This window comes from Gossypium hirsutum, chromosome A04 (genome assembly GCF_007990345.1).
Source record: "Gossypium hirsutum isolate 1008001.06 chromosome A04, Gossypium_hirsutum_v2.1, whole genome shotgun sequence".
In the NCBI taxonomy this organism is placed as follows: domain Eukaryota; kingdom Viridiplantae; phylum Streptophyta; class Magnoliopsida; order Malvales; family Malvaceae; genus Gossypium; species Gossypium hirsutum.
Window position 1 is genome coordinate 15,193,180 of NC_053427.1, and position 21,612 is coordinate 15,214,791.

A 21,612-nucleotide genomic window follows, 5' to 3' on the forward strand; every position below is an offset into this window, starting at 1 on the left:
ATGATACTTTATAGGCATAGAATTATAATTATTTCATGCATATCATAATACATTGGAAGATGCTCATGTATCTACACAACTTGTACATGCATAGAAAATTTCAATCAACAAAGACCATAAATCATCTCAAAACTCTCTCTAAACTCAACACAAATTCATGTTGTCATACAACATCCTAGGAATGGATTTGGAAACTCACCTGATGCTTTTTTGCTTTATTAGCTTAGCTTTTCTGAACATCAGAGCTTTCATTCTTTTAGCAGATAAGCATGACAACCAAAGTCATAAATTAAACTTAACATTCCAGCTTAAAAAGGCAATTTCTAAAAACATGCAGAGCCCCTTAAAGGTTATAAAAATTCTTAACTTTATTTCTTAAAATTTATGAACATAGAAGGATTAGAACCTTACCAGCTCATTGGATTCCTTACTTTTTCGACTCAAACCTCATGATCATCGTTCCATGCATAGCTTCTTATAATTATCTCTTCTTCAAAGCAACCAAAGAAGAAGATGAAGAAGAGAAGAAAATAATGCAGAATTTAGAAAAATTCCCCCGAGAATTCACTTCTTAGCTATTTACAACCCTTCATGCACGATCTTCAACCTTATCAAAACCATCCATTGGTAATCATTTTGTCTCCCACAACCAAACTAGTTGGTTCTCATCCAACCGAACCAAAATTGTATCCAAATCAGTCTCTAAATTTTCCTAATTTTTCAATAGAAGCCTCCAACTTACATTTTCTTTCAATCTAGCCCCAATTTTTCCTAAATCCTAAACTTAAAGGAAATCAAGTTTGACAAATGGTTACATTTAGGTCCACTCATATTTAATTATTTACTTTTAATCATGTCAGTTTATCCATTTCCATTTTAACACTCATTGTGATTATAAGTCCAATTATCATTATTTATGAGCACATGGAATATATCAATTTTGTTTCAATTTTAGCAAGGCATGTTCATTAATGATTCTTATTAGTAAAATATTAGAACACTTAGCCCTTAGTAAACCTTAGCAAAATACACTCAGATACTCAAGATTCCAACTGAACACTCTAACACAGATTGCACTAAAGGTGCACCCACCCAAACACCTTGAAAAATGGGCCTAAAATGCAATTACATACTATGCCATAAGGTATATATCGTTGTCTTCACACTAAACACCATCTTCAATATAAGTGTACACACTAATCTCTATGGCATGCTAATTATATCATAATTATTTCAATAAATTTACTAGAGCACTTCACAATTTAATCACTTAAGCAATAAGAAATAGTTTATGCATTTGTAAATATATCAATAATCACTTTTAAGTTCTCATTGAGCTATTCCATTAACATTCCTCTCCAATTATTATTGAACATTTTCTCCATTCACAACACAATCACATAAGCACTTATAAGCAAAAATCACTTCACAGTTATATATGTATTATTGATACTATTACACTTATTACACCTCACTTATCACTTGTGTGAGCTATGTCACCAATTCACTTACACACGATCATAATACTAACGACTTCCATTAACGCCTCTTAATTCTTTCTCGTTTTCTCTTAGCAACCATTTGGTTACTTAAAATTTCACACATGTATATAAAAATTATAATTATATTTTTCAGAGCATAATTTCAAATTACTAAAATTTTCGCATTTATAGTTTTTTAATATAAATTCATTTCTTCTTGTAAAATTTTCTCATATAACGCGTTCAATACATTTTCACTTAAATTAAGTTATATCTCATTAGTATTATCACTGTCAAGGTTTTCTAACTGTTTAACACTTTTAACCATGGTTTACACATACATACTTCACTTTTAACTTTTTAATAATCAATCATTCAAATCATATTCACTAAGCTTTTAACTTTAATTTATATACTGACTTTAAAACAAAATTGATCATAATTGCGAGTAAAATCCTTGAATATAGTTTTACTTTGTTTAATTTCTATAAACTTTTATCATTTTTGTTTCTCAGCACATGAAACTTTTATTATATATTCAATTTAATTTTTTAAAATTTCATTTTATTATAATTATTGATTGGTTTTGTATTTTTAATTTTTTTCGCTAGATTTGTGATTTAATCGTTTGACAATCTGTACATAATTTTATAACTTTTTAAAATTATTTTCTAATATATTATGCATTAGCAATTTTAAATTTGTTTCTACAAAACCCAGTAAAAATTAAAATATTTAAAGATGAAAACTTTCAATTATTTTAATTTTAATTTTAAATTTGTATAACTGTTAAAATAATGATTAAATAAATTTTCATATTTTAATTTTTAAGTAAAAATTAGTTAAATAATATAAATTTCAAATAATGTTTTAAAAATGTTTTAAATATTAATTGTGTTTTAAACTAAAATTTTGAAAAATAAATAGAAAAATTAAAATATATAATAAATAATTTAATGTGTTTTGTAAACATATTTATTCTAAAAATTAAAATTTTTTGTTTTCATAATTAGATGCAAATGTTTAATTAAAGTTAAAAGAATATTTGAAAACAAATAATTCCCTTTACCATTTTTATAAAAAAAATGTATTTTATTATTGATTAACTATTTAAAAGCTGTGAAAAGCATTTTTATTCTAATATTGAAAATTTTTAAAACAATTGTATCAAAAAAGTTTTAAAACAACTTTTTAAAATTAGTTTAATTTTTTTTTTAAATTTATTTTTAATTACATATTTTAAGAACAAATATTTATTTAAAATTATAAATTTGATTATAAATTAAAACTTGCAAAATATAAAATTAAAAAATAAATTTTAATATTAGAACAAATTAATTTAACAATATATATTATAAATATAATATATATAAAAAAATTTATTAACAATATTATTTAAATTATAATGTATTCAAACCATGATGAAATTTTGTGTAACACCTTAAGTCAGGCCAAAACATCTAGACCAAGTTGGAGAGTTACATCAACCGTTCTAAAAGCCACACTACCATAATGCAATCAAATTAAACCAGTCATCACAATAGTAATTTAAAGACATAATCTTCATAAATCCATGACATCCTAAAACAAATATTCCTAATAATAATGCTAACAGATTATCAATAAGTGTTTGACCGAGCTTCCGTAACACCGACCCTATCAAGATTTATTACCATCTGAAACCCAAACAAAAACTGGGTGAGTTATAAACTCAGTGTGTAAAAAAGCAATGTAACTCAGCAACTGTGACTCATAGAGAATTTCTAGTTCAAATATTCAATTCATCTTAGAAGCATATTTGATCTAGGTTCAGAACAGAGATGTTGCATATGAATACATGTATTATTCCAGTTCAGACATAGCTCACATCAGATTCAAATGCAATGTTTCTATTTTCATCCTCTACACACCAACTTCAGCCATCCTAATACACCACTATGAACATTTAATGCCCGTCCATCCCTACACACCTTTAAAGTGTTCAATGACACTTTCATAGAAACACAGCTTAGCTGCTGGTTCAATGTGCGACAAGCGCCAAAATTAGAGTGATGCTTATTATGGCATAGCCACGATTTCAATACAAACTCTCCTTCTTCTCCACAATTTCCCACCACATGTTAATGCAGAATACAATAATCCATATCACAAGTTTAGCCATTCTGATACATTACATAATTAATAACACAGTTCAATAATAGAATGATGTTACAATGCATATCCAAGTATGTGATTCACAGGTCAGTCTCATATAAGCAAATTTAGTCATTCGTATATCGAGGAAACCAACATCAGAGTTTAGCATCCTTCTCAACCTCAAAAATAGTTTTCGAATCCAATATCCTGCCACACGGCCTGGGCATACGTCTGTTTCCCTGGCCGTGTGGTTCTATACCCCCAAACCATTTCCGGCGACAAAACTTGCAAAATCTAAGGTTTCTAATACACACCTGTGACGATTTCAAAGTAGTGACAATGAAGAGAAGTTTTAAAGCCTAAAATGATCATTCAATAACTCAATCAATCAAGTTTATCAATAATAATGCACAATTATACTTTAAGTAACTATGTCAAAAATTTCGACATCAACTTTCAACGAAACCAAAACTTACAAAAAATAAACGAAGATTACTCAAATTGACTTGCTGAGGTTCACTACTCACAATATCCCCGCCTAACAGGGAAACCAAATGAGTGACTATCAGAGATTCACGCTACACACTCAAACAACCATCTCAAAGTATATTATGCAAAGCAAAAAGAGAAAACCATAAATTTAACGAATCAACATAAAAAATTACTCGATAACCTTCCAATAGAGAATGCTAATAGCATAACTTTAACTAGTCCATATTCCTTATGACAATTAAAGGGAAAAGGGAAAAGTCGAAAAAAGAAAAAGTAGAGAAAAGAAAAAGAAAAAGAATGGAAAAGAAGAACTAACGTTAATTGATTATCAATTAACTTCCATCCAGACTTCCAGTATTTAACAAAAATATTTTCCTTATGCATACTACAGGATTCGAACTCAGAACCAGATAGAATACAGACAGATGCTTAACCAGTGAACTAGCAGGCTCATTCTTGTTACACTTTTACAAATAATTGAATTTAAGCAAGTAGTACGTGCTTGTAGGTTGATTCTAAAACAATAAAACTTTTAATAATGCGACTCAAACTTTAGACCTTAAACTCAAAAGCAGAGCACAGAACCACAGATACAAAAATCTAATTAATGTAGATTTTCACAAACAAGTTCTTAAAATTTTGAGGCATTACAACTCTCTTACCCTAAAAGAAATTTCAGCCTCAAAATTTTACTTGAGTCGAACAAATACAGATACAGCCGTTGAACAGATTCCTCTGGCTCCCACGTGGCTTCCTCAGTACCGTGATTCTGCCAAAAGACCTTCACTAGAGGAATAGTTTTCTTCCTCAGTTTCTTAACATCACGTTCAAGATCTGAACAGGCTTTTCCTCGAATGTTAAGTCTGGTTGTAACTCAACCTCGTCAATCGTAACAATATGTGACGAATCTTATCGATACCATCTCAACATCAAGACATAAAACACATCATGAATTTAATCCAGCTCCGGTGGTAACTCTAACTGGTAAGCAACATGTCTAACTCGCCTTAAGATACGATAAAAGCCTATAAATCCCGAGCATAGTTTACCCTTGCGTCCAAATTAGAGGACTTTTTTCTAAGGTGATACCTTTAGAAACACTTGATCACCTACCGAAAACTCAATACCTTTCCTTTTTAAATCTGCATAAGACTTTTTTCGACCAGATATGGCTTTCAGTCGATCCTGAATTATTTTCACAGTGCTCTCAGTTTCAGAAACCAGTTCAGGACCCAATACACGGCATTCACTCAACTCCGTCCAACATAACAGAGTACGACACTTACGACCAGATAAAGCTTCGTAAAGTGCCATCTGAATACTGGACTGAAAGCTATTGTTGTAAGCAAACTTCGCTAATAGTAGATACTCCTCCCAACTACCCTTAAAGTCTATCACACAACCCGGGAGCATATCTTCTAGGATTTGAATGACTCATTCCGACTGTCCGTCGGTCTTAGGGTGATATGCAGTACTGAAATTAAGTCGAGTGCCTAAAGCTTCATGAAGTTTCTTCTAGAACCAAGAGGTAAATCGTGGATCTCTATCAAAAATAATCGAGACAGGAATTCTGTGTAGCCTCACAATCTTAGCGATATACAGTTTAGCTAACTTGTACAAGGAATAATCCATTCGGATAGGAATGAAATGAGCCGATTTGGTCAATTGGTCAACTATGACCCAAGCTGAATCCTTTTTGGCAGGAGTTAAGGGCTCTGTAACGAAATCCATTGTTACCTGCTCCTATTTGCACTGCGAAATCTTAACCAGCTGAAGTATTCCAAAGGGCAACAGATGTTCGGCTTTAGCCTTTTGACATGTCAAACAGTGGGATACAAAAGTGACTACCTCCCGTTTCAGTACTGGCCACCAGTAGAGTTCTCAGAGATCTCGATACATCTTATTCCCACTATAGCATAGGGGCTACTGTGTGCTTCCTGCAGAATTGAGTGCCTTAATTCTTTGTCATTGGGTACACAAATCTGACCTTTGTAGCATAACAGATTATCGATATTCAAGCTAAAATCAAAATTCTCATCTAAGCCAACATGTTGCAATTGATGTATTAAAGAATCGTCGTTTTGTTGTTTAGCTAGAATTTGCTCTATCCAAATCGGTTTCACCTGGAGTTTAGCTAACAACCCTCCATCCTCAACCAGACTCAAACGAGCTAACATTGCTATCAATTCACCACTACTTTACGGCTAAGGGCACCAGCTACCATATTAGCCTTACCTAGATGATATTCTATAGTGCAATCATAATCTTTAAGTAACTTGACCCACTGGCGCTGACGAAGGTTCAACTTTTTCTAGTTTAACAAATATTTGAGACTCTTGTAATCGGTGTACATAATACACATTTCACCATACAAGTAGTGCCTCCAGATTTTCAAAGCAAAAACGACCACAGTTGACTCAAGATCGTGAGTGGGGTAGTTACCCTCATATGCCTTCAGCTGCTGCGACGCGTAAGCGACCACCTTATCATCTTGCATAAGTACATATCCTAAGTTGACATGTGAAGCATTACTGTAAACCATAAACTCCCGTCCTGATTCAGGCTGAACCAAAACAGAAGCTTGTGTTAAAACAGACTTGATTTATCGAAACTAGACTATTGTGCCTTAGAACAGACGAATGGAGCATTCTTACGTAACAGCTTCGTTAAAGGTGACGCAATCAGAGAAAACACTTCGACGAACCTTCGGTAGTACTCGGCTAAACCCAAAAAGCTATGAAGTTCTGACACGTTTTTGGCTGTTTCTACTCAACAACAGCTTCAATTTTCTTGAGATTAACTCGGATCCCTTCTGCCGTCACCACATGACCTAAAAAGGCAACCTCCTACAACCAAAACTCACACTTGTTGAACTTAGCATACAATTTTTTTTCTCACAGTATCTAAAGTACAATGCAGAGATGACCATCATGCTCAATTTCAGTTTTAGAGTAGATCAAGATATCATCAATAAAAACCACTACAAATTAGTTCAAATATGGTTGAAACACATGATTTATTAAGTCCATAAACGCCACCAGGGTATTCATTAATCCGAAAGGCATTACTAAAAACTCATAATGTCCATAACAAGTTCTGAAAGTAGTTTTGTACACAACAGTCTCCTTGACCTTAAGTTGATGGTAACCCAAGCGCAGGTCAATTTTAGAAAAGATGGACGCTCTCCGAAATTGGTCGAACAAGTCATCAATCCTCAATAACGAATATTTATTCTTGATCATCAACTTGTTGAACTACCTATAATCAATATACATCCTCATTGACACATCATTCTTTTTAACGAATAATATCGGTGCCCCCTACGAAGACATACTTGGTCAAATAAATCCTCTATCAGAGAGTTCCTGAAGCTGCGCTTTTAATTCAGTTAGTTCTTTCGGTGCTATACGATAGGGCTTAATAGACACTGGGGCAGTACCTGGTACCAGATCAATTCCAAACTCCACCTCTCTATTCGAAGGTACTCCGGGCAATTCCTCGGGAAAGACATCTGAAAATTCTCTCATGGTACTGATATCTCCCATTGACAACTTTTTGGAAGCAGAATCGAAAACATAAGCTAGGTATGCCTCACACCCTTTTCAGACTAATTTGTTTGCTACTAGAGAAAAGATTACATTAGTGAGGTAATCTCGACACTCCCTAACCATTACCACCTCGCCATTTTCAGTTGGTCTCAGAGTAACTTTTTTTGTTGCACAGTCTAGACTAACTCGATACTCAACGAGCCAATCCATGCCCAGAATTAAATCAAACTTGTTAAAGGGCAATTCCATTAAATCAACTAGAAATATCATACCCTGAAGCTCTAGGGGTACTCACCTATATACTCTATCAACTCAAATTGACTAACCCAATAGACTAATCACAAAAACCTCTCTAGCAATATTATCAGCAGCTAAACCCAGAGTTACAGAAACAACACTAGCTATGTACGAATGGGTAAAGCCAATATCAATAAGAGCATAATATGGTACAGAGTGGATAAAGAAGGTACCTGCAATGACATCAACATCATCGCTCCCCTCGCGATGTCTAGTCGCATAAACCAGCGCCTGCTGACGAGCCTCAGCCTGACCAGCACATCTACCCGGTGTTCGCTGTCCTCTCCCAACTTTGTTACCACCACCCTTACCAATATCACGACCTTTGAAATGTTGTTGAGTCTCTCTCAGAGGTCGAACAGAGTTTGGGGCCGAAGTCTATACCATACTTGACGCTGAATCAGGTCGACGGGGACAATCCTTAACTTGATCCTCCAACACTCACCCGGGTGGCGCTTCCCACAACTTCTAAATCTCAGCTACTACAGCTGGTGTCTCAGCCCTCGGGTGCCTGTTAAACCTCGCCCACTTCTTAGGGCGCTGAGCAGAACCAGAAGGACCCAAATCCCTCTTAACTTTATTCTGATTCTTCTCACGGTCTGGCCGTTCACATTCAATGTGCTTCACTTCTTCCGCTATTTTCACTTTATCAACCAAAATCGCGAAAATATGCTCCCTCTGAAGAGCTATCAAAACTCGCAGATCATATCTCAAGACTTTTTCGAAACTCGCATACTTGTCGTAGTCAGATGCTATCAAAGTCCGTGCATACCTGCTCAATCGTAGAAACTCGGCTTCATACTCAGCCACAGATCGAGCATCAACATAGCTTGCCCCACATACTTACCCTAGAAGGTATTATTGAAATAGTCTTAATTCACTTGCCCAGACTGAGCACCTTGCTCAACGGTTAGCCACCACTGGTAACCTTCATCTTGAATTAGAGACACTATGCCCCTCAATTTTTGAGTAGTAGTGCAATCAAGATTTGTCATAATATGTTCGGTAGCCTCAAGCCAATACTCAACAATAGTAGGAGCGACTCCTATGACGCCCCTGAACAGTTCAGCACCATTTGACCGGAGTCATTCAGTAATCGACTCTCGGCCTCCTGATCCCGGATGGGTCCTAGCAACCCTCTCAAGAGCCCGAATCATAGCCTAGGACAGTACGTCATCATCAGCTGTAGAAGTCTGAGACTCTGTATCTGCAGTGGGAGTACCAACTGTCTCGCTGGTCTTCAGATTAAGCATACTACCCATAGAGGATGACTAGGCTTGAGCTCCTCCCCGGCGTTCTCGACGCCCCCGCGTCCACGACTACCATTCGAACTCATATTGCAATCTAACTACAATTTCAGAGTACACAGATCAGTTCATACATCCAGCAAACGGTTTCACCAGTTCATACCAAGCAATCTACCAATAACAATTAGGTACCGTAATCTTTACAATAGAAATAAAATACTTACTAGGTCAGCGTCGGAGGCTCGATCGTTCCCTAATATTTTAGTTTTTCTATATTAGTTTGGTTACTAATTATTACTAGCCACTGTTCTCACACATTAAGAGCCCAAACACAATCCGAGTGTTGACTAACCTGGCTCTGATATCACTAAATGTAACACCCTAAGCCCGGCCTAGACGTTCGAATCAAGTTGGAGAGTTACATCAACCATTCTAAAAGCCACACTACCATAATGCAATCAAATTAAACCAGTCGTCACATGTTATTCATCACAATAGTAATTTAAAGACATAATCTTCAGGCTTTTTTTTATAAAAATAACCCAAAAAATTAATTAATTATCAAAATGACCTATTTTTTAATTAAACACGAAAAAATCTATAGTAAAAGTTGGTGGAGCCAAAGAGTTTGGCTCCACCAACATGCCATGTCAGCAACCGGGAAAAAAATTAATTTTTTGGTTGAGCTATGTAGAATTACGTCTCCTGTATAAATACTAGAGAAATACTGCAATTTCTAAAAATATGGAGACTTCAAAAAAATTTCCATTTCCTGGTTGAGCCAATTCATTTGGCGCCACCAGATTCATCTAACACCCTGTTACTTTTTTTTTTACTTCTTTTAAGTTTTGTCTTTATCCTTATTTATTTTATTTATTTTTGTATTATTAATTTTAAAAAAAATTGAAATGTATATTTGAAATTTGTTATAATATATATTTTTTAAAATTTTAAATATTATTTTTTAAATATTAAATATATTTTTTAATAATATAAAAATTTAAATATTTTAAAGATATAACCTTTCAAATTTATTATTAGTTTTATAATATCTTTAATATTTTTAATTTGTTTTATAATATTTTTTATATTTGTAATTTGTTTTATAATATTTTAAATTATGATTTTTAAATTATTTTTAAAGATATTCAAACCTTTTTTAAATTCTATTTAAAAGTTAAAAAATAATATTTTACTTAAAAAAGTGAAATTTGAATAAATTAGAAAAAATAAAAAAAAATATTTGTTAAACAAAGATTTATTTGTTAAAAAAATAAATTTATTTAAAATATATATGTTAAAAAGTAAAAATTTAAATTAAAAATTAAAAATATATATTATAATTGGTCACATCATGTCAGCGATGTAACCAGTCATAAACTTAAATATTAAAAAAAAAAGATGAATGTTATATAAGGGGGTTTGGTCCCCCCCTTCGAAAGAAAGAAAAGAGGAAAAAAAAAAGTAAATTACTTAAAATTTTTATTTTGTTTTTTTATGTTTTATAGTTATTGTATTGTAATAATTAATTATATTTTATTTATGTTTTTTTATATTATGCAAATATCAAAATGTCTTTTAGAGAAAATGCGAATAACACTTCATCGAAGATTAACGAAACAATAAAATTAATTATAAATTAAAAAAATCGTTTTAGTTTCTCCGTTTTTCTTGCAAAGCACTACTTTGCTCAACATGTTTTGATTGCAGGAAACTGATATCTATTTAATTATTATTATTCCTTTTTAACTATTTTCTTGCATGAAATTAATCTCTACGTGTTAGTTATAATTTTTTAATTTTAGTACACATTCATAAATTTATATATTAATTTTTTAATTTTAGTACACATTCATAAATTTATATACTTAATATATATTTTTAATAGGTAAAGACAAAAAAATATTTTCTTAATATATTTAAAAATTTCAAAAACTTAAAAAAATTAAATATATTAAAAAAATGTTAAGTATAACCAATTTTAAAATTTTAATATATTCAATATATTTTTTAAATATATATTTTAAAATGTTAATATATTTAATATATTTTTTAATAGGAAAAGAGAAAAAAGGTTTTTAAATATATTTAAAATTTTAAAAAACTTAAAAAAATTTAAATATATTAAAATTTTAAATATGTTAAAAGAAAATGTTGAGTATAGAATATACTTAATATATTAATATATATTAATATATTATTACTTATTTAATTTAATATATTAAACTTTTTAGGTTAATTTTATAAAAAAAAGTCTAATTTTTGTAGTTATATAGTTGCCTTTAGTTTTAATGCTTAACTATGATTAGGACATAATAATCACATTTGATTTCTACGTGTTATTATTAATATTTTATGACAAATCTTCATTCTATTATTAATATATTATTAACATATTAATATTTAATTTAACTTAAATAAAAAATACTTAGAATGGTTACGTTGATATAGTATAAGTGTGATATTTTTGTTTTCTCAACCTTTCAATTTTAGTCTTTAATATATAATTTTATGTTTAAATTATATAGATAATTGATTTATCATATTTTTATAAAAAATTTACCATACAGAATGGGTATTGGGTTTTGAGGTCGCAGTTTCATTTTCCCAAGTACGATCCGGAAGAGCGGATCATGTCATACTTATAGTTGGCGGGATTTGGGGATGTCGCATTGATCCGGAGGTTTGACCTGAGGGAGAACTTAATATCCGCCTTGGTTGAGCGATGGTGTACGGAGACCCACACCTTCATTATGCCGTGCGAGGAGTGCACTGTCACATTGGAAGACGTCACTATGCAACTTGGGTTACGAGTTGACGGTGCGTGGTCATGGGTCGAAGGAAAGTGTTGGAACCTTCAGTACTATGCCACAGATTGCTTGGACGATCCCTTAACGATGGGGAACAGAATTTCACATGCTTGACATTGGCATAGTTGAGAGAAAATTTTAAGGAGTTATCGAGCACTACTATTGAGTACGAGGTGATGTGTGCTGTTTGAGCCTATATTATGCAATTGATCGAGGGGTTACTTATGCCGAACAACACGCCTAATAGGGTCCACTTAAAGTACTTGCCTCTATTGGAGGATTTTTCTCGTGCCGGTAGTTACAGCTGTGGATCGGTAGTGTTGGCCGCATTGTACTATAAGCTTTGCCGAGCAACAAAACATGGGGTTAGTAACATAGCTGGTTGTCTGGGTCTGCTACAATCTTACGCATTATATAAGATGCCGTTTCTAGGCGGCTGTTAAGCACCAACCATATTCGTTTCCACTTATAAATAGGTAAAAACAAAATTATACTAGTGTTGGCCGCATTGTACTATAAGCTTTGCCGAGCAACAAAACATGGGGTTAGTAACATAGCTGGTTGTCTGGGTCTGCTACAATCTTACGCATTATATAAGATGCCGTTTCTAGGCGGCTGTTAAGCACCAACCATATTCGTTTCCACTTATAAATAGGTAAAAACAAAATTATACTTAACATTTAATGACTCATAAGTGTGGATAATATTTTCCAAAGTTTAACTGCTAACGTGTTTGTTTCAGTTTCAGATTGGCCATATCTCTAGGAATTGGTGCGAGCCAAACCTTAATCATTTACTGCCAAATGATAGAGACGTACGTCGGAGAGAAAGTAATATATATTTATATAGTTTAAGTAACGTTGATTTAACTTATCCACTTGCAGTATGTGATGTGACTTGACTCATTATGTTATATTGTGCAATTCTTGTGGATGCTGTATTCTGCACTGAACATTGCAACCCTTATTCCTCAGTGGGTTTACGTTGAAACCCATATGTGGTGTGTTAACACGCCGGTGTTCAACTTCTCAACCGTTAAGTGGTATAACGGTGATTGAGTTATGTGACAATTTGGGTGTAGACAATTTGTGCTAATAGAACCACAATAATTTGTTGATGTTCACGGTAAGACCATAAGGGGGAAACATACAACAGATTGGAGTGTGGAACATCAATCTTATGTAACATTATGGAATGCCCTGTATGACGGTGGCCTGAGATGCACTCTTACATGTTTGACATCAGTCTCTTGACTGAATACATGTAGTGGTACATGACTCGATGGTGCGTTTATTTATATGGTGGACAACTTATGATAGTACCGGGTCACGACTATAGACATGGAAATCAACCTATGGGGGAGCTAGAAAATCAATATATGGCAGAGCTCGACTCGGAGGACCAACCTTTGAACATATCGGATGAATGGGTTGAGGCTTTTTGTGATGAGTCGTAGAGCAGTTCCTATCACTCGGACATTGGTGGTTCAAGTTCATATCACCCGGACATGGGTGGTTCGAGTTCATATCACCCAGACATAGGCGGTTCGAGTTCATTTCACCCAGAGCAACCACCAATATCATTTGATATGTTTGGCAATAACATGTACTCTACCCTTTCTTAGGCCACGTTCGGTCTAGTTGCCAATCCTCCTGATGTGTATAGTACACCCCAACGTCCAACTCGTCAACAAAGGCCCGTAAACTGCTATACCCCGAACGACAATTACACTCCCGGTTCTTTCCAATTTTGAGTTATATAAATTTCAAGTGTTATGTAAGATTTTTCATATTGGTTTAGGGTTCCACAAATTATATATTAGTCTTTTTTTGTATAATTTATAATATCTTTTAAAGTATTTAAAGTTGCAACTGTTAATTTTAAATAAAAGCTTAACACTAAATAATACAAACTTTATTTCTAAAAGATCATAAAATGCAAACATCAGGTACAACATTTAATTTCTTTCAGACTGTGAAGATTGACCAGTGTAGACGTCTCCATAGGGACATTTGCTCTGACTGTGGCCAACTGTTCTGCATATGGTGCAACGCTTTGGATCTACTTGTTCTCTTATATCCATGTCGTTCCGAATCCTCATTGTTGTCGGTCTACCTTTGACTTTCCTACATAGTGACCGATCTGGCAATATCTCGAACGCAAGCGATTGCACTTCCCACGTCGATACATCCCTTAATACGGGGAACTCGTCACCCCAAATACACAATGTACGTTCAAGAGTGTACACATCGTTGATATATTATTCGACATTCAAACTGTAGGTAGCACATGTTGCAACCACATGTGCACATAGATACCGTAGTGTTTGGAACATCCAGCACACACACCTCCTATTTTAGATATCAACTCCGTAGGACCATGGCGGGATCCCCGACCGACGACCGATATACTCTGTTACTCGAAAAGTTTCCAAATTTTGGGAATATAGTTCTGCATTCATCGACCTAGCCCTTTGAGTGTTCACTTTCATGGCATCCCTAATTTTTTCGACGTACATGTGTCCTGCCTCTAATTGTTTTGCTTGTTTCAACCCCATTTTTGGCATTAAGGTTGCTAGCCTATAAAATGTGGCTAAAAAAATCGTTGAAATTGGTAAGTGACGTGTACGCCTCAAGACGGAGTTAATGGCCTCAACGAGGTTAGTTGTCATTTAAACATACCGGTACCTCTTGTCAAAATATTGAGCCCATTGCCACGGCTCCATGCTACCCAACCATTTTTTGAGAGAAATATTGGACCCCGCCATATCAGTCTCTAACCTCGCCAACTTATGTCTGAAACAGTGTGCTTCCAGCTCGTATCCTACATATGTATTCCGATAAAATAAGTTACCATTCGAATTAAGAAACGGACTCGAAATAATTACAAGCACGAATTTAAATACGATATTTTTACCCATGTTCACATTCGTTTGCGCCAGTCTTTGTTCTTGTACTCATTGTGGAAGTTGACAGCGATGTGACAAGTACAATAGACAGACCTCCACAGAACCTTGGATTGTCAAATCGTAGCTTCAAAACCCTTTGATTTGTCGAAGATAATGCAAATGTTGTCTTGCCTGACAACATGTCTTTGCAAGTTTCGAATGAAATATGCCCACGATTTAGAGTTCTTGGACTCCATGATGGCAAAAGCGATCGGTAGTACATGTCCGTTACCGTCTTGTGCAACCACAATCAGAAGTATCTGTGTTTGTTTTCCATAAAGCCATGTTCCATCAACTTGCACGCAGTGGGGGAAGGCTCTAACACATGATCGAAAGTCCAGGATAGTCGACAAAAAACTCCTCTCCCCAGTTCCAATTGTCCATTAGAGCCTCTATAAGGCAATGTTTGCAAGTCCACGACAGTTCCTAGGATGTACTCCACCATCGTTGAAATCCAACCCTGAAGTTCATTGTATGACTCATCCCAGTCGCCGTACAATTGTTGTATAGCAATTTGTTTCATCCACCACGCTTTCCAGTACGACACTCTGTACTGAAATTGTGCTTGCATGTTTGCAATCAATGTTGACATGGGAATGATTGGGCTATCATTCACTAGTGGCATATGCAGTTGCAAATACTTTTGACATCCAATTTCCGGTGGTCTTGAGATATACGTGTGACAGTACATGTATGACGCCCTTCTAATTTTTGTATTTGTCACTGTTAAGTCCTCTGTATAAATACAGCTCGAACTCGCCAACCACACCCATCACCTGCTCTCCAACATTCCCCAACATATAATGTCGGTGTAGATTTGAAAACATTGTAATCGATCAACAACTTCATGCTGTATTGTTTGATGGCAAACACACAGTCCGCCTTATTCTCGAACTGTTGCCCAACGAACAACTCATTGAACTGTGAATTTACCGCCAATCTACAAGGAGGTACTATATCGGCGTACTAAGGAAACTCGGATGCATGCGTTGCATTTGGATTTACGTTCAACATGTCGCCCCCAGATCCATTTCGTAAAATAGTGCCATGATTCGAGTTACTGAATGAAGGGTCGTGAACATCTTCAACTTCCTTCGGGCCTTCATCATCGATATCGTCCAAAACCTCATCAACATCAGGGTCACTAAAATCTTCAACGTCTTGATCAGAATCTTCACCATTATCGGTCATTTCTCTGACATTTGCCTCTGTGCTTATTATCACCTCAAGATGTATTTGTAGACGAGGACCGATGGTAGGGTTGTTATACGAACTCCCACCATAATTAGGATTTTTGGGTATCTGCAATGTCCCTTTACATTCTAACTGGTTTTTCCATCCAACATTAAAATCAAAGTCAAATTCGCGATGTTAACTTATTGGACTAACATTCTCAATAGGCTTTAAGTCTGCTAACTCGGTAAATAATTCAACTAGTTGGTGGTTCTCACTCCTAGTTGACCACCATATTTCCATCATAATGCTGAAGTCATCATTATCTAACAGCTGCATCTCACAAAATTTGAACGGATCTGTAGAGACTGGAAACTTGTAAAATAATTTGGACATTGCCCTTCCATAACAGATAGCTATTTTGGCACTGATCTTCCTTTTCATTTTTCCTAGCTTCACATTTTTTTTGCATCGCAAACCTACTCTTTGTCGACCTTGAAATACACAACCAATATCACCTTCTATAATTTCACCATAAAAAAAACGTACACCAAAAATACCTCATTATTCATCTTGAGTAGATTTTTTGAACTCTCCTATTGAACATAACAATTTCACCATTCTATATATGGTAGAGAACCAAGAGGTGGAGTCATTCTAAATAGCTCCACCAAATAAAATATTAATTTTTAAAATTTTAAATTTAATTTAAAAAATGTTTGAATATCTTTAAAATTAATTTTAAAATAAATAATTTATAAAAATTATATTTAAAATTTTAAAAATATTTAAAATATATATTTAAAATATTATAAAACAAATAATAAATTTGAAAGGTCATATCTTTAAAAATAATATATTTTAAATAATTTAAAAATCATAATTTAAAATATTATAAAAAATTAAAAAATATTTAAAATTTAAAATATAAATTTAAAATATTATAAAACTAATAATAAATTTATAAAGTATTTAAATGTTTTATATTATTAAAAATATATATTTGATACTTAAAAAATAATATTTAAAATTTTAAAAAATATTTTCAAAAAAATATATTTAAAATTTTTAAAAATATATATTATAAAACATTTCAAATAAACATTTCAAATTTTTTAAATTTAATAATAAAAAATTAAATAAAATAAATAAGGATAAAGACAAAAGTTAATAAAAAGTAAAAAAAAAAACTGTAACAGGGTGTCAGGCGAATCTGGTGGCGCCAAATGAATTGGCTCCACCAGAAAATGGAAATTTTTTTAAAGTCCCCCATATTTTCAAAAATTACAGTATTTCCGTTGTATTTATACAGGTGGCGCCATTTTACATGGCTCCACCAAAAAATTAATTTTTTTCCTGGTTGCTGACGTGGCTCCACCAACTTTTACTGTAGATTTTAGGTCATTTTTGTGTTTAATTAAAAAAATGGGTCATTTTGATAATTAATTAAATTTTTGGGTTATTTTTTTAAAAAAGCCTAATCTTCATAAATCCATAACATCCTAAAACAAATATTCCTAATAATAATGCTAACAGATTATCAACAAGTGTTTGACCGAGCTTCGGCAACACCGACCCGATCTAGACTAATTACCACTTGAAACCCGAAAAAAACAAGGTGAGTTATAAACTTAGTGCGTAAAAAGCAATGTAACTCAACAACTGTGACTCATAGAGAATTTCCAATTCAGAGATTCAGTTCATCTTAGAAGCATATTTGATCTAGGTTCAGAACAGAGATGTTGCATATGAATACATGTATTATTCCAGTTCAGACATAGCTTAGATAAAATTCAGATGCAATGTTCCTATTTTCATCCTCTACACACCAACTTCGGTCATCCCAACACACCACTATGGACATTTAATACCCATCCATCCCTGCACACCTTTAAAGTGTTCAATGACACTTTCATAGAAATGCAGCTTAGCTGCTAGTTCAATGTGCAACAAGTGCCAAAATCAAAGTGATGCTTATTGTGGCATGGACACGGTTTCAATATAGACTCTCCTTCTTCTTCACAATCTCCCACCACATGTTAATGCAGAATACAATAATTCGTATCACAAGTTTAGCAATTTTGATACAGTACATAATTAATAAAATAGTTCAATAATAGAGTGATGTTATAGTGCATATTCAAGTATGTGATTCATAGGTCAGTCCCGTATAAGCAAATTCGGTCATTCGCATATCAAGGAAACTAATATCAGAGTTTAGCGTCCTTCTCAGCCTCAAAAATAGTTTTCGGATCCAATATCCTACCACACGGCCTAGGCATATGCCCTTGTGCCTTGCTCGTGTGGTTTTGAAGCACAAACAGTGAGTTACACGACCTGGGCACAGTCCGTGACCGTGTGGTTTTATACCTTAAACAGTGAGTTACACGGCCTAAGCACACGCCTATGTCCTTGGCCATGTGAACCCTGCACTAAAATGGTCACACACAGCCTAAACGCATGCCTGTGTGGTATTAATTTGATAAAAAGTGATTTACACGTTCGTTCACACGACCTACCACACGCCTGTGTGGAGTTCACGGCCTAGTCACATTCCCGTATGCCTGGCTGTGAGGCGTTGACAGCCACCATTTCCGGCGACAAAACTTGCAAAATCTAAGGTTTCTGATACGCACTTGTGACGATTTCAAAGTAGTGATAATGAAAAGAAGTTCCGAAGCCTAAAATGATCATTCAATAACTCAATCAATCAAGTTTATCAACAACAATGCAAATAATACTCAAAGTACCCACATCGAAAATTTCGACATCAACTTTCAATGAAACCAAAACTTATTAATGTTATAAAAATATTAATGATTTATTTAAAATTTATTAGTGACTTTTTTCAAATTTTGGGTTGTTAGTGTTTGTTCTCGAAATAGAAACTGGGGTTTTAACTTTCCATTGTTTGGTTTGGATTGAAACATTGAGAAAGAGAAAGAAAGAAAGAACTGAGATATAGAGAAGGCCGGGAAATGGCAAAGGAGGAGTCACCATACAAGGCAGATGTAGTGAAAGGAAAGGTTTGTTTGATCACAGGAGAAGGGTCGGGCATTGGTTTTGAGATTTCAACACAATTTGGGAAACATGGAGCTTCAGTAGCCATAATGGGTCGACGCAAACAAGTCCTTGATGCTGCTGTCTCTTCTCTTCACTCCCTTGGAATTAATGTATATTCTCATCACCATTCCTCTATTTTCTCCAATCTCAATTCACTTCGGTCTCTTTTATTTTATTATATTTATGAGAATTGCATGAATCAATAGCTCTGGATTCATTATATTTATGATTTACATGCAACCCAAGACTCGATCCATGTTCTTTTCCTCTGAATTCAATTAATCTCTTTTCCCCCAAATATATGATCTTCAGTTCCAATGTGGGAAGTGGTCTTATCTGATCCCATGAAAACCAATTTGAGCTCCTGATTTTCAAATTAGTGTCCTTTTTCCTTGGGACTTAGTTCATTTATCTTAAATTTTTAATTTTGTTTTGTCTTGTTGCTTATAAGTCATCAATTAATTCTCCTAGGTATGTGTCATCTATAAAAAGAAAATAGTATGAATTATTGGAAAAAACCAAACACCACATATTGTACAAGATCATCTTATATGATGTCATATGCATAGAGTTAGAAGCCAGGAATTGTCAAAAACTATGCCATCTTTGTTTGTACTTTGTATTCGCCCCATCAATTCTTTTTCCTTTTCCATTCTTCAATCACATGTTACGTATAAATCAGCTTCAATACATAATGTGAAACTTTCACATGCATAATATATACACATACACAATTAGTTTTAATTAGTTAATTGATTCCTGATACCAATTGTTTGTCTTTTTCAGTGTTACATGCTCTGTTGATTTCGTTGTAGTTTAAGAGCCGGTCAAATTGTACTTGTTTGGTTCCTGAAAAGACAGATTGTTCACCAGTATGATTAATAATGGAAGAAGAAAAAAAATATGAATCAGAAGATAAGGCTTATGACGAGATATATAAACTTAACGCACTGCACAATTCTTTGGATGCTCAGTTCTCAGTTTGTTGCACCTCCAAGTTTCTGATGATACAAGCATTCAATTGAATCAGTAGCTTGCTGCTTTGTTTTTTGTTATTGATCCAGTAAATGTTTGCATGCTGGTTTTGTACTTTCTGCTGAATGTTACAGACATTTCATTTTACTTTCAATTTTTTGTGAAGGCTGTTGGCTACGAGGGGGACGTTCGCAAGCAGGAAGACGCAAGAAGAGTGGTTGAATCAACTGTCAAGAATTTTGGCTGCCTCGACATTCTTGTGAATGCAGCTGCTGGCAATTTTCTTGTGTCTGCTGAGGATTTATCCCCTAATGGGTTTAGAACCGGTAATTTGATAAGGTTTGCAATGCCCACAAGGTTATTTCGGTTCTGATCATATTGTAAACAACTTAGCTAAATGTATTTGTTCTTACCTGCACATCCAGTTATAGATATTGATTCAGTCGGCACATTTACAATGTGCCATGAAACACTCAAGTATCTCAAAAAGGGAGGACATGGAAGGAACTCATCTAGGGGTGGATCAATTTTGAATATTACTGCTACTTTACACTATACAGCTTCTTGGTACCAAATACATGTCGCCGCAGCCAAGGTTTGTCATATAAACTTCTTCCTCCAATGTCTCTGCAGCCAAGGTTTTACTCTTCATTTTTGCTTATTTCTAGAGTTTCATTATGTTAGGCAGCCGTTGATAGCATTACTAGAAACTTGGCACTTGAGTGGGGAACTGACTATGATATTAGAGTCAATGGTATCGCCCCAGGTCCTATTGGTGATACTCCTGGCATGAGTAAACTAGTACCGGATGAGATTAAAAGCAAAACTCGAGAGGTCATGCCTCCGTATAAGATAGGGGAAAAATGGGATATTGCTATGGCAGCTCTCTACCTTGTTTCTGATGCTGGTGAGTTACTTTGTTCCCTATTCTAGCTTATTGTCATTTACCAGTACCTCTACAAATTATATACCTTAGAACTGAATCTTAATTCGCATATTAATGGAATGATGTATTATAAACTGCATCATTTTTTTTCCTTTATGGATATTTCATATTTAAATTTCAGTTGGGAACATTTCAGTGCATATAATCCATTTTTTCTTGCCCGTAAAATAATCAATTCTATATGAAAGTTCAATTTCTTTTCTTTCTTTCTTTTTTCAATATTAGCTTCAATATGCCTAAGCTCAACATATCCAGATGCTTGTATCACGGGGCTAGAACTTTAACTTTCCAAATTGCGTTGCCTTAGGTAAAAATTTAGCTTGAAATTCACCTGAGCTAGTCCAACTCTTGAAAGATGAGAATTTACAAAAGAAATTATCTAAGGCACCAAAATAAAGCGAAAGCAAACTCAAAGACAAAGAAACAACAACCATACATAAAAGCCACAAGAAAACTATTTACAAAAGTGTTTGATTAAATGCTCTCAAATATGTTGT

The 21,612-nt window shown here is 34.1% G+C and overlaps 2 protein-coding genes across 2 annotated transcripts; one reads left to right on the forward strand and one right to left on the reverse strand.

Moving 5' to 3' along the window:
• Nucleotides 1-15,684: 15,684 nt before the first annotated feature.
• On the reverse strand, nt 15,685-16,575 carry LOC121228052 (uncharacterized). The gene is made up of 3 exons (XM_041111179.1): nt 16,348-16,575; nt 15,964-16,284; nt 15,685-15,879 (listed from the first exon to the last, which is right to left on the reverse strand). The coding sequence occupies exons 1-3, from the start codon at nt 16,573-16,575 to the stop codon at nt 15,685-15,687; spliced, it is 744 nt and encodes a 247-aa protein (XP_040967113.1).
• A 2,520-nt stretch (nt 16,576-19,095) lies between these two features.
• Nucleotides 19,096-21,264, forward strand: LOC107947876 (peroxisomal 2,4-dienoyl-CoA reductase [(3E)-enoyl-CoA-producing]). Its single transcript, XM_016882382.2, has 4 exons — nt 19,096-19,304; nt 20,336-20,495; nt 20,595-20,764; nt 20,854-21,264. The coding sequence occupies exons 1-4, from the start codon at nt 19,110-19,112 to the stop codon at nt 21,100-21,102; spliced, it is 774 nt and encodes a 257-aa protein (XP_016737871.2). The 5' UTR covers nt 19,096-19,109; the 3' UTR covers nt 21,103-21,264.
• Nucleotides 21,265-21,612: the final 348 nt, after the last annotated feature.

What these genes read in the sequence shown, in the direction of transcription:
- LOC121228052 (XM_041111179.1), bottom strand. Translation starts at nt 16,575, where the DNA reads ATGAAAAGGAAGATCAGTGCCAAAATAGCTATCTGTTATGGAAGGGCA. An exon ending in ACTTAAAGCCTATTGAGAAT is followed by an intron (nt 16,285 to 16,347) that starts GTTAGTCCAATA and finishes TGGAAAAACCAG; the next exon opens with TTAGAATGTAAAGGGACATT. An exon ending in CTGGGGGCGACATGTTGAAC is followed by an intron (nt 15,880 to 15,963) that starts GTAAATCCAAAT and finishes GTAAATTCACAG; the next exon opens with TTCAATGAGTTGTTCGTTGG.
- LOC107947876 (XM_016882382.2), top strand. Translation starts at nt 19,110, where the DNA reads ATGGCAAAGGAGGAGTCACCATACAAGGCAGATGTAGTGAAAGGAAAG. An exon ending in TTCACTCCCTTGGAATTAAT is followed by an intron (nt 19,305 to 20,335) that starts GTATATTCTCAT and finishes TTTTTTGTGAAG; the next exon opens with GCTGTTGGCTACGAGGGGGA. An exon ending in TACATGTCGCCGCAGCCAAG is followed by an intron (nt 20,765 to 20,853) that starts GTTTGTCATATA and finishes TCATTATGTTAG; the next exon opens with GCAGCCGTTGATAGCATTAC.